Below are 17760 nucleotides of genomic sequence, written 5' to 3' on the forward strand. Positions count from 1 at the left end.
CTGGTTTCTTCACTCTTCCTCTCGGTGTACAGCCAGCTTTCCTTGAACTCAGCTAACGTCCTGACTCCTCAAGTTAACGCTTAAAATATGCTATCAACCAGAAAACGGTGTGTATTCCGGGCCCGCCCAATCTCATCCTAACTCAATTTGTTTTTTGTTTGTTTTATTTTTTTGGTTTTTTTTTTTCAATTTCCCTGAATCAGAAGGTTGCAAAATTTCGTCTCTTAACTATGCGGCTTGTAATTTTTTCGCACTGACAAACTCGGGTTTCCACTCGCGTGGCTTACTCGACCTAGAGCTCGACTCGTCTCGATTCGCATTGACCCGCATACAAAAGGAAATCTTTCGACTGACCGAACGATTTCACAATCTAGCGGGTGGGAAATTCGGTGGTACTCTCCATTCAATGAAAAAATTTATACTCCTGAGAGTTGTCCTCAGCGTGCAAACGCATGGGCGGTGTCAAAAGAAATTTTCAAGAACCATAGCAAGAGAGGGGGGCGGACCTCCGTCTCTGGCTATAGGATTCTATGGGAATGGCGCCGTGAATGGTTGGCTGTTGTTCAGTGTCAAAGCGAACAAGGGCTGTTTAGTGCAATATGCGAACTTGATTGGCTCTGGCCAAACAAGAACCCGATACCGATCATTGATGATGAGTTGAGCTATTTTTATTTTTGAATCTGGTCAGGTGCGTGGTTCGAGACTTATCGCGAAAGAAAAATGAGAGACAAAAAATAATAATGATTATGAGATCTCTTGATCCAAACAACAACAACAACAACAACAACAACAACAACAACAACAACAAAAACGATGATATTTGCCAGTATACGTCGAGTATTCCAATCTTTCAGAACAGAAGAGGAGGAAAGGCTTTACTCGAGAGCGGCCTTCTTCAACTTACTTGGGTTCCTTGGATCTTGTGTCTTGTTTTCATTCGTTGCTCAACGATTATCTCGACATCCTAGAGAATTGGCACATATAGCAAGAGCAGACGCTCTACTAAAAGCAATTCTGTCGTAATGAGTCCCATCAATTGGAAAATTTAACCGGTATTGCCAAATCGCGCTAATGTGAAATATCAAGCTCAATCTTGGAACTCAACAACCAATCTATATTTTACCGGTATGGTTTATCTTTTATTTACAATTAATATACACTATAAGTCTATCCTTTAATCAAAATCTCCTTGCAAAATTCGTACGCTGTCCACGAAATGGCGGTTCCTGGGATATTGAATATCACTCTTGGCTTGAGACCTTTCCAAAATGCAGCATACCCAGCCTCTTTGTACAACGCTCTAGCTGCACTCTTGAACCCAGTGACATGTCTCAAAGATTCATTCTGGGACATACCTTTAGTTTGCAACACTGTTCTGACACAATCCAACGGCGTGGTTAATGCCGCAGCAACACCACCCGCTATACCTCCACTAACACAATGCAAGTATGGGTTGTATGAGTTATTTGGATTGAGCAATGATGAACTGTATTCGTAGAATCCGAAATTCAATGCAGCAAATGGAATATTTGTGAATAAGGTTGTAGGATATGAAATGAAAAAGGCCGAGATACCTTCGTTTTTGTATATATCACGAGCCAACTTGATCAATCTTACCGACGTTGACTTGTTTTCATTGTATGCAGCACTAGCTTGCATTCTTTGCTTCAACATGTCGAAAGGGGTCATCAAGGCATCTGATGCTGTGGTTGCAGCCACTCCCGCGCAACTGGCTATGAGTGGGTGGTTTGCATCAGTGACTATTTTGTTGGAATGAGGACTATTGGTCAATCTATTCACAAGAAATGTCTTTGTTGATTCAAACACTGAAAAATAAATTGCATGAGCAGGACCAGCGCCTAGTATTACTGAAGAAACTCCCTTCCACAATGCTCTGAATCCTTCGGTTGAGCTGATACGTGATATGGACTTGACCAAGCCTCGTGACAAGTCCTTTGTTGATAAGTTCATTTGCATCCTGGTCTTGATTGAATCGATGGGGAACATAACCGTATGTTCAGCTATACCAGCCAAAGCACCTGCACTCAAATGTGCGGCTAATGATGCATCTTCGGGTAAGGCCTCATAGTCTATTTCAAGGGGATCTTTGGGCAAAAACTGTATCTGATGTTCGTGATGCTCCATGGTTGGGTCTATTGTAGTTTTGGCCAGTAAACTTAGTAGGGAAGATGGATATCTATTCCTTCTGCTGAAAAGGATATTGGGGAAAATTTGTTAAGAAGTGAAATTTGAAATATTTTTTTTTTTTTTTTTTCGTCTGTTTCTTTTGTTCTTCTGTTTCTCCCGCTCAATTTTTTTTCTCTTTTTTGCTGCTGCTGCTGCCACCGCTGCTTGTTTTTCTCTCTCTCTCTCTGTCTCTCTTTGTCTTCGGAAGTTTTCTCTGTGTTATGTGATGCCTCTCCACGAGGTAAGTAAGTTAGAATAGTGATGGACTGTAGACACCTTTTGATGAACCAACGGAGAAAGAAGAAAGACTTAGGAGGAAAGATTTAGATTTTTTGGAAGAGCTTATAACTTATTACGGCGTTAACTGATACTTTTTTTTTCTTTCTTCAACTCTGATTCTCCATTTATCGGCTTTGCTTACACTTTTTTTTTTTTTTTTTCCCCTTCTTTGGCTTTGTCATACGGAATCTAGACTTGGTTTGCAAATTAATTTTCCAGATATTCTGCTTACTCATATCTGCATCCGCAAAGCATACAAGTCCAAACTCAGAAAAATACCTGGATTTAGCTCAAAGTCACTACCTCATATACTAAAATCATACTATTCTTAATCTACAAGATCTATATCAATGGTTTTGCATCAATTTTCATGTCATACTGTTCTGGGACAATCGACTTAACTTTGCCTGTTTTCAAACACACTTCAACGTTATCAGCGGCCCATTCCTCCATATTTTTCACAGCTTCGTATGTAAATGTTCCCATGTGGGGCAAACTGACAACATTGGGGAAGTCGAGCAACTTTTGAGAAACTTCTGGTTCATTTTCAAACACATCGGCACCAAAAGCACCAATTTTACCCGTTTGGATCAACTCTGGTAATTGCAGCTCGTCTATTACCGCACCTCTAGCTGTGTTGATTATAATCACTCCATCCTTCATTTTGGAAATCTCTTCCTTGTTGATGGAATGACGAGTATGGGCATTCAAAGGAACACTGATGCAAATGATATCAGCTTGCTTGTACAATTCGTCTTTGCTTACATATTTTGCACCATTTTCCAATTCCGGTTTCAACTGACTTCTATTGTGATAAACAATCTCCTTGAATCCAAGTGGCCTTAATCGGTCTCTAATTGCTCTTCCAATACCACCCATTCCCAAAATACCAACCACTTTACCTTCGGGGCTTCGTCCCAACTTGGCACCGGCAAACCCCTTCTTAGGCCATTCTCCCTGCATCATCAAATCATGTCCTTGCTGAAAATTTCTTAAACAGGTTAACGTCAAGTATAAAGCCGTGTCGGCGGTTGGCGCTTCTACCGGAACAGTTACATTGGACACTTGTACTCCTCTTTTGGTGAATGGGTCAATATCAACTTGGTCGTACCCAGCACCCGTATGACTCACTGATACCAAAGTATCCGGCATATGCAGAGCCAACTCTTCGTCGAATCTCCCCGTTTGCTCAACCGAGGCAAATGTACGTAAGATATTAGTGACATCTTTGTATTTACCTTGCAAGTCCTGGAAAAACTCGTCTCTATTGGCCGATTCACAATCGACAACTTGAACCAATTTGGAAATTTCGTCCCATTTCTCATGAGCAAATGAAATTTTCCCGACTCTAAGTACTTTTGGCTTTGGCATAATAAATTTGAATGATTTTGACGAAAATTGCTTGATGGAGTATTGGAGTTTTGGGAATACGGGTGCAGTTTTATACTTGATAAATCTTGAAGCCATGTGAGAGGGACAAAATTATAATAACAAAAAATAAAGTGGGGGATTGTTGTGGGTGGGGGATCTTTTGGGGGATCGATCAGAACACGCTAAATATGCACAACTCTCTAAGCACACGTCACTAAGTATACTACCTCAGTAAGTTGTGAAAGAGTTCTTAGAAAAGTTATGGTTGAGTTTTGAAGAATGTGTTTGTTGTATCTTTATTTTTTTTTCTCTTTTGTGGATGGAGAGGAGGGGTGTGGAAAGGACTTCCGCATCGGTATACTTTCGGATCGAGTATCAAGAGTAACATCCACCTTTCAAACAACAAGCTCACCCAGTATTTGTAAATCCCCTTGATGGAGGATACTACTTGATCGTTACCCAAAAAATGTCGCCGATGATACGAAACGGTGCTGTCACCACCACTACACAAATTTTTACTGCATTCTGTATGTAGCGAAAGCGATAAACAAAAAAAAAAAAAAGAATAACCATTAAAGCTCTTTTCCTTACAACTCCCTCGAAATGTCACTTGAACCTCCCACTACGGCCAAAGTCACATTAACAACGACAAAGGGCCCAATCACAATCGACGTCTTTGCCAAAGAACTACCATCAACATCAACGGCATTCTTAAAACTATGTCACCTCAACAAATTCCAAAACGCACACATACAAGTATTCCCAACCTACATCTCATTCACACCTCAGCCTAACACGCAAGTGGGCAACATTACCACATCCATCCCTTACGAGTCCCATTCACGTATAAAATGCAAACATCGTGGCTACGTAGCTTACTCAAACGGACTGTGGATAATCAGTCGGACTGAACTACAACCTTCCAATATTGTTCAAGTGTTTGGTAAAATCGACCAGGAATCATCGTGGTATATCGTGAATGAAATAGCTAGTGGTGAAGTGCATAAGGGGTCCAATGAGTTGGTGTTTCCAGTACTTATTGTGGAGTCAGTTGTGGCTGTGCCATACTTTGAATTGGAGTTGGAAGAAGAAGAGAATGGATTGGAAACACGGGGAAAGGAAGGAGATGTCGAGCCGAGGGTGAAGAAGCCAAGGATTGAAATTGCTTATGATGATGTTGATGAGGATGAAGAGGGTGGTGCAATAAGGATCAAAAGTGCGTATGATACAGAACAGAGGAACAAGAAGAAGGAGAAGAAGCAGGATAAACATGTAACAGACTTGAAAATTGATGGCGCATCAAAGTCTAACCTCAATTCTGATTCCAAAGAGGAGGTGGATGGTGTAAATGTCGTCAAAGAATCCACCGAGGAAGGGGAACAAGATGAGCAAGAGAACAGCACACTGGACTCAGGTTCTGGCTCAGGTTCTGACCCAGACTCCGACTCTGACCCAGACTCCGACTCCGATTTCAACCACGACTACAATACTACTACCGCCCCAGATAAACGAGATCCAACAATCGATCCTCCATTCGATGCTAAACTCGACTTGTCAAAAGCAGAATCAATATCATATTCTGAACTAAAATCTCATAAATTTATCGTAAATACATAAAACAAATAAAAAATAATAAAAGATAGATAAAGTCACAAGCTCTTTTAACTGCTTGTAGATGTATCTTGAAATGTTTTCCTTTTGCCTAAATATCAAACCAGTGAACCAATAAATATATATATATATATATCCCAAATGATTTTTTTTTTTTATTTTGTCTTTTTTTTTTTATGCTTGAAATAAACTTTTGCGTTTTTGCTTGAAGGGAAGCTCTAGATTTATCAAATCTATCGTTTTTGATTTTTTTTTTTTCTTTTTCAACTATTGTTGGACTCTGCCTGATCTCCTCCTGAAAATTTAAGCCTCGCAAGTGTACCCAGGTAAGTCATCATGTACATTGGGCAATTTTTTCAAGGCTTCTTCATCCACAGCCCCAGTAGTTTCATTTCCAACTGCATTGCCATCCACACCATCATCTTCACCAACGGGTCCATCTCCAGTGCTGAACCATGGATGTTTCAACAAACTACCAGCATCATACCGCTGATCCAAATCAAAAGTCAAGCACTTCAAAATCAAGTCACAAATCAACTTCACTTGTGGATCACTAGCTGAAAACTTGTACTTCTCAACAAGAACCTCTTCCAATCCCCAATACTTCAAATTATCAATATTTTTGAAGATTATTTGCCGGTGGTTTTCCGGATGCAACTTGAAAAACTTTCCCGTCAATTTACAATCAACGAGATACTCATCCAGGGGGAAACGGCCCAACAACTCAACAATTTGCGCCAAATGGTCCTCGTCCTTATCGAAATACTTGCCATCATGAGGATCAAACAAGAAATCACCGGTAATCAACTCAAATATTATACACCCAATACTCCATAAATCCGTAGATGATCCCCATGATTTATACTTGAGAATAATCTCAGGAGAGCGGTATTGGCGTGTCTGAATTTGATTGGTAAAGTGCTCATTGGTGTAAGTTGCGTTTCCCAAATCCGCAATCTTGATGGAAATGTTGTCGCTAGTGACATTGCTAGTGGTGGAGGCTGCGACTGCGGTTGCGGCTGTGGCTGTGGCTGTGGCTGTGGCTGCGGCACAAGTCTTGAGCAATGAAGGAGAACTATTGCTAAAGATTGATTTCTTTCCGCGGTCGAAAAGGGAAAAGTTCTTGGGGCTTGCGGTTTTGGGGCCTACTTCGCGGCGTGCTTTGCCAAAATCAACATCTTTGAAGAAAATGTCTGACGATGTTGTGGCTGACGAGAGTGGTTTCGATGAACGAATTGGGCAGTCGTGCTTACCCAGAATGGAATTCTTCAGTCTCTTGTAGTAAAAACTGGACGATTGTGAAGATGTGACGGATGTGGTTGAATCTTGGCGCGGTTTTTGCTCCGCCAGCAAAGGTTGTGGTTGTTGCTGCTGTTGCTCTAGGTCTTCAGGTTGTTCCGCCACTGTTGCCGGAGGCGCTTGTTGAAACAAGGAGAAACTCAGGGTTCGTTGCGCCAAATTAGGCTTGCTGAACGATCCACCCCTTTTAATCAATGAAGCAGCACGACTTAACGACGAGTTACTAGCTTTGGCTTTTGTCAATCTCTCCTCTTCAACTGCACGAATAACCTTATTTATATCCTCGATATTAATCAAAATGTTTTCCGGCTTCAAATCTGTATGAATGATTCCACAATGATGCATGTAATCAATTGCCAACAACAACTGCTTCACAATGGTCTTCGTTATAGGCAAAGGAATACCACCGACACTACGTGAAGTCTTGATGAGTTTGACCAAAGATTCAGAGCTCATTGCCTTGAGTTTCCTTTCCATTGAATTCTGCCACGGGTCTGTACAAACTGTAGTTGACTGTTGAGCGGTGCCACAACCAGCTGCAGAAGCAGCACCGATTGCCATGCCAAGACCAAATCCAGTGGCAGCTGTACCGGTCGTGGTCATTGAAGAATCAATATCTTGGCTCGTCTCCATTACAGTCTCGATTGGAGACACAGTGGTAGACGTTGATGATATTGTTGACGCAGTGGAGGGTGGGACAGCATTTGTAGAATCCGCCAAGTCCTTTTTAGTCAAGCCCAAGCTCAATTTCGACTTGGTATTGCGCTTGAAATATTTGTTGTCCCATTTACCAAATTTCATGGCTGTTTGTGATTGTTGTTCAGATTTTGACTGTGGGTGTTCTTGTTTTGACTCATCACCTTCTTCACTCTTTCTCTTTATTTCCTCATCCACATGTCTATAAAACTTTTTGTACTTGTAAATCAAGTTCAAGACATTTTCACCAAGAATTTCAAACACCATGCAAACGTGGTTGCCATTAGGGCCAGTGATTTCAAAGTCATCAAGTAGTTTCATCAAGTGATTGTAACCAGGGTGTTGATTAGGTGGATGGGATTCAAAATAATTTGCGTGTTCACCAGCCAAATGCTCATGGTTATGAACAGGATCTTGCAAAGTTTGCAAGATTCTAATCTCATCTCTTGCTGCTTCTCTGTAATTCTTGTTGGATTTGACAAACTTGATGGCAACAAAGTATTCGTTGCAATCGTCGCCACAGCTACCACCGCTACTGGCACTTGTTGTTGATGACAATGAGTGTATGGAGTTTGATGCATTTCCAAGTTGGGACATTCTCGACTTTGCAAGCCAAACTGTTGAAAAGTGGCCCCAACCCAATTTACGCAAAATGACATATTCACGATTGGGTGATTTACGGCTGAAGTAAACATCTCCTTTACAAACGGGATGATAACCGCCAAGTTTGTAGTCCAGTTCGCTCTCCTCGTGTTTTGGGTCGAAATTTAGCTCCAGTTGAGACTCCTCAAACTCAGATTCTGAATACAGAACATTATCGTCGCCTTCGTCAAAGCTAAACTCGGACTGGTTAGCTTGCTGCTCAAGGGTTCGTGGTGTGGTTGCCACTGTTGTTGTTTCTGCTGCTGGTGTCGACACTTTCGTGGCCACGGCATCTTTGTGAGGATTTGTGGTTCGTATATTGTGGTTTCCTGAGAACGAGCCAATTCGTAGTAGACTCTTTAAATTTCTTTTTGGTGCCGAGGAGGGTTTTCTTGATGATAGGGATGGGCGTTTGGTGGTTGTTTCTTTGAGTTTCGACTTGAAACTTCCCTCACCTCTTGCTTTACCCACATTCACTTGTGGTTCTTTGGTGTCCTCGACTGCCTTGTAATCAGGGGCATTGATGATCATCGTGTCTGAGTCCAATTCCATAGCCGTGCTCATTTCACTGTTTTGTAGAGATACACAGTCTGCTGTGAAAGATGTATATCTCTCGTCATCTGAGCCAGTAGTCGTAGCAGCAGTGACTTTTCCCTGGTGAGATATGTGAGCTTGTGCAGGAGAAAACAAAGTTGCTCTCGAGATTGGTTCTATACTTGATGGAACGAATCGTGGGGTGGAATTAAAATTGGCTTGCTGTTGGTGCTGTCCAAAATAGTCCTCTATTGAATCTGTAGAGATGTGGTTAAAAGAGGAGGCCTCGTTTTCATCTTCCTCTTCCTCAATGCTTTGTATTATAGTTATGTGGTTGGTATTGTCCATGATACCATGAGGTGTGACTGTGGTTGGTGAGTTGGAAGCAACAGATTCTGGTATTGGTGTTGTTATAATGCCTGTGTTGTATTGTGGTTCTTCACGAAAAGGTGAAGATTGGAAAGGAGTATACGGTTGTTGAAGCTCATTCTCTTCCGAATCTGCATTATGCTCGTTCTTCTGAGTTGTTGTTGTTGTTGCTGGGATGCTCTTTTTCCTGAACATGCCCTGTAAAGTGAATTTTGATTTTTTGTCAGTATTTGAATCTTCGTTGTTGACGCTATTGTTGGTGGTGGTGTTGGCTCTTTTGAAGCTGGGTGAACTATTTAAATGTGGGAGTGAAGAAGAAGGTATTGATGATGATGGTGTGGCTGTGGTAGCCCCATCGGCAGTCACATTGAAGCTGCTGGAGGAGTTGTTGCGAAAATGGCCATTGTTGGGTAGAGTTTTGTCCTTGCTGCTTTGATTGGTGTTGCTACCGCTATTCATTCTGTTTATCAACAACATTTTTGCAAAATGAGATACTTAGGTTTATACAGTGCAGGGCGAATGTTTCATAGATATGTTTGTAAGTGAAAATGATTTTAAGGGTGTTGAAACGTAGTGGTTGTTGTAGGTTGAATGTTGTAGTAGTAATAGAGTACTGTGCATAAAATTGTGATGAACAAAGGCAAAGGGTCTTTTAGTGGTGTATGGTTGTAGGGAAGTAGCTTGTATAGAATTGCCACAGTGATATACTTGGTGGCAAAAGTTGTTGTTGTGGTTGCTGAGAGAGGCCCTTCGAAATGATTTTCAACTATGGCTTGCGATGCAATGAAGTTATCAAAAACTGTGGATTATTGCTTCTTAGTCAGTGCAGGGTGTATATATCAATTGCAGATGGATGATTGTATGTTGACTGTTGTTTCAAAAGTCTAGAGTATGGTGTTTGATTTGTTTTGGTTGCTAGATTTGAAGTAAAAGTCATGTAAAACTGTTGAATGCTGTATGATGTATTGTATTTGCGTAGATATATATATATTGTCTGTCTGTCAATATGTACTGTATTATCTAATAGCAGCTAACTGTGTCAGTCAAGTTTTTTCTTTTTTTTTTTTTTGTTTTGTTTTGCCCTCTGAACATTTCTTTTTTATTTTCTAGTTTATTTTAACTCACTCTGCAGAATGTTTACAGCAGAAACTTTAATACGTCATACATGAATACATATATACATACATACATATATTCTAACACAATATACCACCACAGTTTTATTTATATTTATATGCAGTATCAAACACAGTCAATTTATATTTTATTTACTTATTTTCAACTTTTAATTTTTACACCCCCTCTCTCTCTCTTCTTAACATAAATATATTACCAGGTTTCTTCTTTTTTTGTGCTAATAAAATAAATGATTTTTCAATATCCCAAAACCCCATATATTACCCCGGATGATGAATTGAGATTCTACCAAGAGAGTAAACAGCAGACTAGACAAAAGAAGAAGAGCTACTACGGTGTGGAATAACACCAATCGTGGTGGCAACTATAACAACCTTAAGTTTCATTAATAAAGAGCAAAAGGTGCAGGCATGTTTCTAATTGAGGCTTTGATAAGAACCAGAATTTTTTTTTCTTTTTTTTTTTTTTTTTGATTTTTTGATTTTTATCTTTTAAAGATGGGCTTTTTGTTTTATAGGCTGATCATCGGTTACAAACTGCTTTTTTTTTTTTTTGTCTTTTTGTTTCTCCGTTGTAATGGCAAAACTGTGGTGTCACAAGGAACCCTTTAAGGCGAGCTTAATATAAGGGGACATCTATGGGATTGGCTCGGGGTGAGAAAATGATAAATAGCAACAGCTGAAATGGAATTGGTGCATCTTACTCGCAGAGAACGCTTCCGTCATATAGCACGCACCAAAGAATTGAGGTGAACCGCATTCACGGAACAACATCGACCATTCCCACCGAAAAAGCATTCACTCCCTAGCCGACAACTCTGGAAATAGTCTCAAAAGATCGGTGGACAAAATCAAAAAAAAAAAAAAAACAAAACAGAAACGGTTAACAATAGACCTACGCCTTGTTTTTTACACCTTTTGTTCAAATTGTGGATATGAGTAAGATTGTGGCTTCTAGTTTATGAATTGGCTTCTAACTAATATTATTGTGTGTAGTTTTGTGTACGTCACGTGAAATCCCTTATTGTTAGGGGACTGTGTGAATATAAAGGCAGGCACTTTATTATTTTATTCTATGTTTTTTTTTTTTTTTTTTCGTTATGGATCTCGCTACAATTCTCCGGAAATACGGTATATATATTCTTTTTTTTCTTTCACCAATCGGATAGCTGTCTTTCTCTGTGCTCATTTAATACGAATAAGTTAGAGTAGTCATTCCCCTCTCATATCAGTATCACTCAATGTATCATTGCGTCTCAACTTTCATTCCATCTTCTCCGGATCACGTATCTCCTTGCTTTCAGTTAGATGAGTGGGGGTGGGGAGAGAGAGAAGAAAGGGGGTGTAAAAGATATTACACGCTATCAACAATCTAATTTTTGTTCTTGTTTCAAAAATTATCTCAACTTTAATTTGCCTTGATTATTATATGTACAAATATGTATGTATGTATGTATGTATGTATGTATCTTAACAGTCTACGTTGCTCTATAGAATAATTTTTTTTTTTTTTTTCTGTTGAGCTCGCTCTTTCTCGCTCTTTCTATATCTCTCTCTCTCTCTGTTTGTTTGTCTGCGGAGTTTCTTTTGTTTTTTTTCTTGTTGTTTTTGTGATTCGTTGTTTCTTTGGCTTCACTTTGCAGGTAATAATTATCTCTGCTTATCTTTTGATTGGATAAGAATTCACCCATATTAATCATAGCGCCATCTAATACTTTACCACTAAGTCAACTTGCTTTGCACAGAAGTCTGGATGCACTAGCATACGTGTCCTGTCTATCCCACGCTATCCGTGAAACTAAAATAGTGAATGTCTGCGTGTATAAACTTTTGTTTCCATCCATACTCCTAAGTGGATGATGATATTAACCAATTATCTCAAAAGATGCCGTACAAATAAACGGCAAAGTCAGGCGAGAACAAACAATCAATTAGTCAATCAATCAATCAATCAATCAATCAATCAATCAATCAATCCAAATGCACAAAATTCTAAATTCAAAAAAATTTTTGAAAGCAATAGAAATTTCAATATAATTTAAAAATAAATAAAAACAAATTAGATTCAAACGGCATTTTCCAACTTTTTCTCTTTGTATTTTCACTTCATTTAGAAAAAATTAAAAATTAAAAATTAAAAATTAAAACAAAAACAAAAACAAAAGGTAAACAAAAGCAATGTCAATTCTTTTCTTAATTTAAGCGACACACATTGATATTCCCTCTTGAAACTCGTTCCTTATGAAAATAGGATTTCCATTGTCCATATCTCTACAGACCATCACACCTTCTTCTTCACCTTCACCTTCACCTTGCAATAGCAATAGATTAGACTTCGATTGCTATACCATGCTCTCAGTACAATACTTTTTCCCATCAAATCTCTTTGTCCGTCTCTCCTTTTAGCTTCCTCCTTCAGTCGCTAATGTAAATATTTTACAGTTTTTCCTTTTTATTTTTTTTGTTGGGTTTCTTCCCCTCCTCCCCCTTTTACCCCCACATTTCACGCATCAAAACCTATTTTTTTTTTGTCTTTATCCGCTAATAGAAAGTCAAAACGAGTGACTTTAATAGTGATGCAACCTTGCTCAATGTATTGATTGTATGATATAGTGTGTGTTTCACAGAGACCAATGGAGTCTATGTTGCCCCCCCCCCACTGGCAAATTCTCAAACATTTTGCAGCATTGTGGTGGGAAGCCAGCCCCATTTCTCTCTACAAAAGCTTTTGTCGTGCAAAATGTGCTTTATTATAATACAGACGGGGAGGAGAGCAGGTTGCTCAGTTTTCATCATGTCAACCCCGCGTTTCAATGTGAGGATTTTTTGCTCCGTATTGACCGAGTTTTGTTCACACGACCAATGATTGCAGTTGACACTTGGTCACAAGTTGCACCAAATAACATTGACCAAATACGGCAGCGTAGCTCTTTTGGGAAAGCAATTCCAAATTAGGATAGCAAACGTCGATTTTGAAAACGTTTGCAGTTTTTATAGCATCAATATGTTTAGTATTGATCCGTGTCTCCCGTCTTAACTTTGTTTGCAACGTGTGTGCAATTTTCCATTCATGGTGAATACATAACAATGAATTTTCATAAATTGTGTGAGCCCTCCTTTAGATATCATTAATCCTCTGAATAGGGAATGATTTGGTTCGGAATTTGGAGAATAAGCAAACACCTTTTTTTTTTTAACAAAAAACGTAAATGGTCACTTGACCTTTCTTCAATTCTCTGAAGTTTGCGGTAAGAAGTACCTTGTGGGAAGGTCTGAGTGTGGGGACAGGGTGGCTTCTCGTCCATGTCAGAGTTACTCCAGCACCCGGCAGTTGTGGCAATGAAGAACGATTCTTGGACATTGGGTTACACTCTTTATTTCTCTTCCCAGCCTTTGTCGAGTCGGCATCAAGCTCACGTGTGCATCTTTTCCGGAAACATTTTCATCTTCGTCTAATGAGCTACATTGATTAATAGCAGTCTCGTGTAATGATGTTCGTAACCAAGTGCAATCGTCTTCCTTCTTGGTTCCGGATAGAGTTGGCACTCTCAATGAGATCATCATTGGAATATGCAACTAACTTACTCATGCCCGGCTTATCGATGCTACACCACCGCACACTGCCTCGAGCTTCACTTGAGAATTGTCATAACAAAAGATTGTTTTACAATTGTCTCACGATTTCAGGGTTTGACACTTCTCAATCTAAACAAGTTAGTGGTGGCCAATTCATTTACCTAGCCACAAAGGTAAAAGCCAAGCACTGGGATTCAAAAGTCTTTTTCTGGCTCAAACCCCGAAATTATATGAAATTACAAACAATAATATACCCCTAACATGCAATTGGTCCTTCGATGAGAGTTATCAAACGTTCTAAATCACCCATACAAGCACTCATTTCTCACATGTTTAGCAAAGCATAGTTGCCGAAAATCACAAGCTACTTTGACCAAAGTGGGGTTTGAGAGGGTTTACCTTAAGCCCTCTTCAATTTTCTTGATACGTATAAAATACCAACCACGTGTCGTGGAACTCCCAAAGGAGTGAAAGCAGAGACCAAATTCATTCCCTAACTCCATATCTCTGTCAAGCACCTCTCAATTTAACTTTTCATCAATTATTGTGCATTTAGTTCACGCTATTAAGTTGAGCCCACGTTCCTCTTCTTCCAGGCAAAAACTACAAGAAAAAAGAAAAAAGATGAAAAAAAAAAAAAAAGAAAATTGCGCTATGTCTAATCTGTTGATTGACATAATGTCAAAATTTTTTCTTTGCCAAAGCAGAAGCCGGCCCATAGAGGCTCTGATGGGAAGTACATGCCACAAGAACCTCTCAGCTGGCAGACTGTTTCTAAAAATAGGCTCATCGCAGTAAATAAAAAAAATCTCTCTCTTTGTATAACAATACCTCGCTTGGTACTGGTTTAGACCAACATACCCCTCCACGTGGCTGCTATTTGTAAAAAAATTGGTCTATTGTTTGAATAAATTAACAATTTGAAATTTCCTTTTTGCTCACACAGAGATAAGCCATTCGGGCTAGGAACAATAAGCTTTGCTACACAAAATTGAATCTATTAGAGGCAATCAGGACATAACCCACTTTTAGTTTCTACCAGGTTTTTTCAGTCTACTCTATACCTGGCATGAGATAAACGTGGCCAGTGGACCCAAATAGTATGCATAAACCCTATTGAAAAGAAAAAAATAAATAAATAAAAAAAAGACATTAGGAATCAGCGACGGCTTTGCATCGGAGAGTTTTGAAACTTTTCAGTGTATATAAAAGAAACACAAACTTCCATCAAAACATCTATGTACTTGTTTTCTCCTTCCTTCAGCAACCAAAACACATGTCCACTACCAAGAACCAAGCTGAGAAAACCTCTGAGGTTGTCGAAACTACACAAGCAGAAGAAGTTGGCCCATCATACAGCAATGAAGTCACTCAACCATCACAGAAACAACACTACACGTATGACGCAGAAGCAAGACGCCATCGTTTGGATGGGGGTGTCAAAGTCAGAGACGCCTTGATGATTCTTTGTGCTGGGTTTGCATTGATCTCAGATGGATACCAAAACAACGTCATGTCAATGTTGAACAAGGTATTTGCCATAGAATACCCCAAGGTTTACGACACAAACATGTCAACACAAGTGTCTAATGCATCGTTGGTGGGTACCATTTTTGGCCAACTTGTGATTGGATTCTGTACCGATTTGATCAGTAGGAAAGCAGCCATCGTTATTGCCACCTGCTTTTTGGTGTTTGGTAGTGCATTATGTGCTGCATCCCATGGCAAAACCGTGACTGGTATGTTTTGGATGTTGACCATTATGAGAGGGGTAACCGGATTCGGTATTGGTGCTGAGTACCCTTCAAGTTCAGTCACTGCTAGTGAAGCAGCAAACGAGTCGGTGAAAAGGAGAGGTATGGCATTCATTTTGGTAACCAATGTGCCATTGTCATTCGGCGGGCCATTTGCATCAATCATTTTCCTCATCGTCAACAAAATCACCAAGACCCATTACGATGCATTGTGGAGAACCATGTTTGCCGTTGGATGTTTTTGGCCATTATCGGTTTTCTTCTTCAGAATGAAGATGGTTACTAGTGTATTGTTCAAAAAGAATGCCATCAGACGTAGGCCACCGTATTGGCTAGCCCTCAAATACTACTGGCCAAGGTTACTCGGAACAACTGTTACTTGGTTCTTGTATGATTTTGTCACCTTCCCCAATGGTATCTTTTCTGCCACCATTATTTCCAATGTGATTTCCGATACTAAAGATTTGGAAAAGATTGCTGAATGGAATTTGTTGCTTGGAGCTATTGCATTGCCAGGATGTTTTGTTGGTGCATATCTCGTTGATAAGCTTGGAAAAAAGTACACCATGTTGATTGGTTTCATTGGGTACATTGTGTTTGGGCTTATTGTTGGTATCGCTTACTACAGAGTCAAAAAGATAACCGCATTGTTTATCGTTCTTTACGGATTGATGCAAAGTTGTGGTAATGCCGGTATGGGAAACGTGTTGGGTTTAGTCTCAAGTGAGTCATTTGCTACTCCAGTCAGGGGCACAGGTTATGGTATCAGTGCCATCATTGGTAAGGTTGGTGCTGTTTGTGGCACCAAAGCCTTTGGCCGTGTCTTGACCATTGGTGGGTCCAAAGCAAGTGGACAAAGATGGACGTTTATCATTGCTGCCTGTTGTGGTGTGGTGGGAGTCATTTTCACCTGGATCTTTATCCCCCATTTGAAAACTGATGATTTGATGGAGGAAGATGTCAAGTTTAAGAATTATCTCAGAGATCAAGGCTGGAATGGTAATATTGGCCTTGAGGAGGAGGACGAGGAAAAGAGCGTCGATAGCTCTGTGGATTCTGATGCTGTCGAATTGCAGGAACAGAAACCAATTGAGTACAAGGGAAACTAAGTAGTATTAATATTTAGCGGGATTATTGTTTAGTATGCATTTTAATTCTTTATGGTAAGCTTTGTATCTTGGCTGCGAAGTGCAAAAAGTCCGCAAAAGGGAAGAAGAAGAAGAAGAAGAAGAAGAAAACAAAAAATAAAAAAAAAAATAAAAAAAAAGGATATATTACATCTCTTTATCTCAATCATCACGAGCTATGGAGAGTCAACCACTTCCCAAAAAGACTAAAGCTCCACCTCCAACGCCTGAAGAGATTGAAAGAAGGCGAGAAGCAAGGAAGAATGAAGTGATACCGCCAGGAGTATCCAGACGTGAATGGAAAAAGCAACAAAAACTTCAGCGATGGGAAGAAACTAAAGACCAATATCGACAAGATATGAGATTGAAAAAGAAACAACAACGCGAACGAAAACGCGAAAGACTCAGGAACGATGATGAATACCGCAATAGCGTTGCCAAGAGACCAAAAAGTCAGATTGCCACAAATGTAAACATCGCCATTGATTGTGAATTCGATGATTTGATGAACCAAAAGGAGATTGTATCAATGGCGAACCAGATCAGGTCCTGCTATTCATCAATGAGACATTGCCAATATGAGTTACCTATCCAGATTCTATCCTTCAATAAGCGGCTCAAAGAGAGGTACGAAACTTCGAACCCTGAATACACCTCATGGAAAGGAATCAACTTTCAATCAGAACGCCTAGCTGATCTAATAACGCCAGAAAACAAACACCAATTTGTTTATTTGACTGCTGACACCGACAACGACATTCAAGAGTTGAGTTCGGGTAAGACGTATATCATCGGTGGGATAGTCGACAAGAATCGACACAAGAACTTGTGTTTTAATAAAGCTAAGGAAATGGGATTGGCAATGGCACGGTTGCCCATTGGGCAGTATATAAAAATCAATAGTCGGGACGTGTTGGTGACTTCACATGTGTATGAGATTATGTGCCGTTGGTTTGAATGTAAAGATTGGCGAGAGGCATTCAATAAGGTCTTGCCGCCTAGAAAAGTGGTTCAAGGTGACGATGAGAAGGATGATATGAATGGTGAGGAAGTAAAAAGAAAAGGTTGGTAAAGGTGAGGATGAAGAGCAATGACGTAGTAGTACAGTCTTTTTATTTTTATTTCATACTAGTGTGACATAATTGTTCATACCAAAGTGACATTTATTTTTCATACTAA

General features: G+C 39.8%; 6 protein-coding genes across 6 annotated transcripts; 3 read left to right on the forward strand and 3 right to left on the reverse strand. All coding sequences in view use genetic code 12, as the record gives it.

Moving 5' to 3' along the window:
- Positions 1-1167: 1167 nt before the first annotated feature.
- MRS4 (Fe(2+) transporter) lies at positions 1168-2145 on the reverse strand (the record flags this gene model as incomplete). The annotated part of the gene is made up of 1 exon (XM_051753476.1): positions 1168-2145. The coding sequence occupies one exon, from the start codon at positions 2143-2145 to the stop codon at positions 1168-1170; it is 978 nt and encodes a 325-aa protein (XP_051607574.1).
- A 663-nt stretch (positions 2146-2808) lies between these two features.
- IFM3 (Ifm3p) lies at positions 2809-3933 on the reverse strand (the record flags this gene model as incomplete). Its single annotated transcript, XM_051753477.1, has 1 exon — positions 2809-3933. The coding sequence occupies one exon, from the start codon at positions 3931-3933 to the stop codon at positions 2809-2811; it is 1125 nt and encodes a 374-aa protein (XP_051607575.1).
- A 507-nt stretch (positions 3934-4440) lies between these two features.
- On the forward strand, positions 4441-5454 carry KGF57_004001 (CWC27; the record flags this gene model as incomplete). Its single annotated transcript, XM_051753478.1, has 1 exon — positions 4441-5454. The coding sequence occupies one exon, from the start codon at positions 4441-4443 to the stop codon at positions 5452-5454; it is 1014 nt and encodes a 337-aa protein (XP_051607576.1).
- A 297-nt stretch (positions 5455-5751) lies between these two features.
- On the reverse strand, positions 5752-9465 carry KGF57_004002 (uncharacterized protein; the record flags this gene model as incomplete). The annotated part of the gene is made up of 1 exon (XM_051753479.1): positions 5752-9465. The coding sequence occupies one exon, from the start codon at positions 9463-9465 to the stop codon at positions 5752-5754; it is 3714 nt and encodes a 1237-aa protein (XP_051607577.1).
- A 5511-nt stretch (positions 9466-14976) lies between these two features.
- On the forward strand, positions 14977-16563 carry GIT1 (Git1p; the record flags this gene model as incomplete). The annotated part of the gene is made up of 1 exon (XM_051753480.1): positions 14977-16563. One exon carries the CDS (start codon positions 14977-14979, stop codon positions 16561-16563), a length of 1587 nt encoding a protein of 528 aa, XP_051607578.1.
- Positions 16564-16759: 196 nt separating this feature from the next.
- KGF57_004004 (tRNA (guanine(9)-N(1))-methyltransferase) lies at positions 16760-17653 on the forward strand (the record flags this gene model as incomplete). Its single annotated transcript, XM_051753481.1, has 1 exon — positions 16760-17653. One exon carries the CDS (start codon positions 16760-16762, stop codon positions 17651-17653), a length of 894 nt encoding a protein of 297 aa, XP_051607579.1.
- Positions 17654-17760: the final 107 nt, after the last annotated feature.

This window comes from Candida theae, assembly GCF_024610275.1.
Source record: "Candida theae strain CBS 12239 chromosome Unknown scaffold24, whole genome shotgun sequence".
In the NCBI taxonomy this organism is placed as follows: Eukaryota; Fungi; Ascomycota; class Pichiomycetes; order Serinales; family Debaryomycetaceae; genus Lodderomyces; species Lodderomyces theae.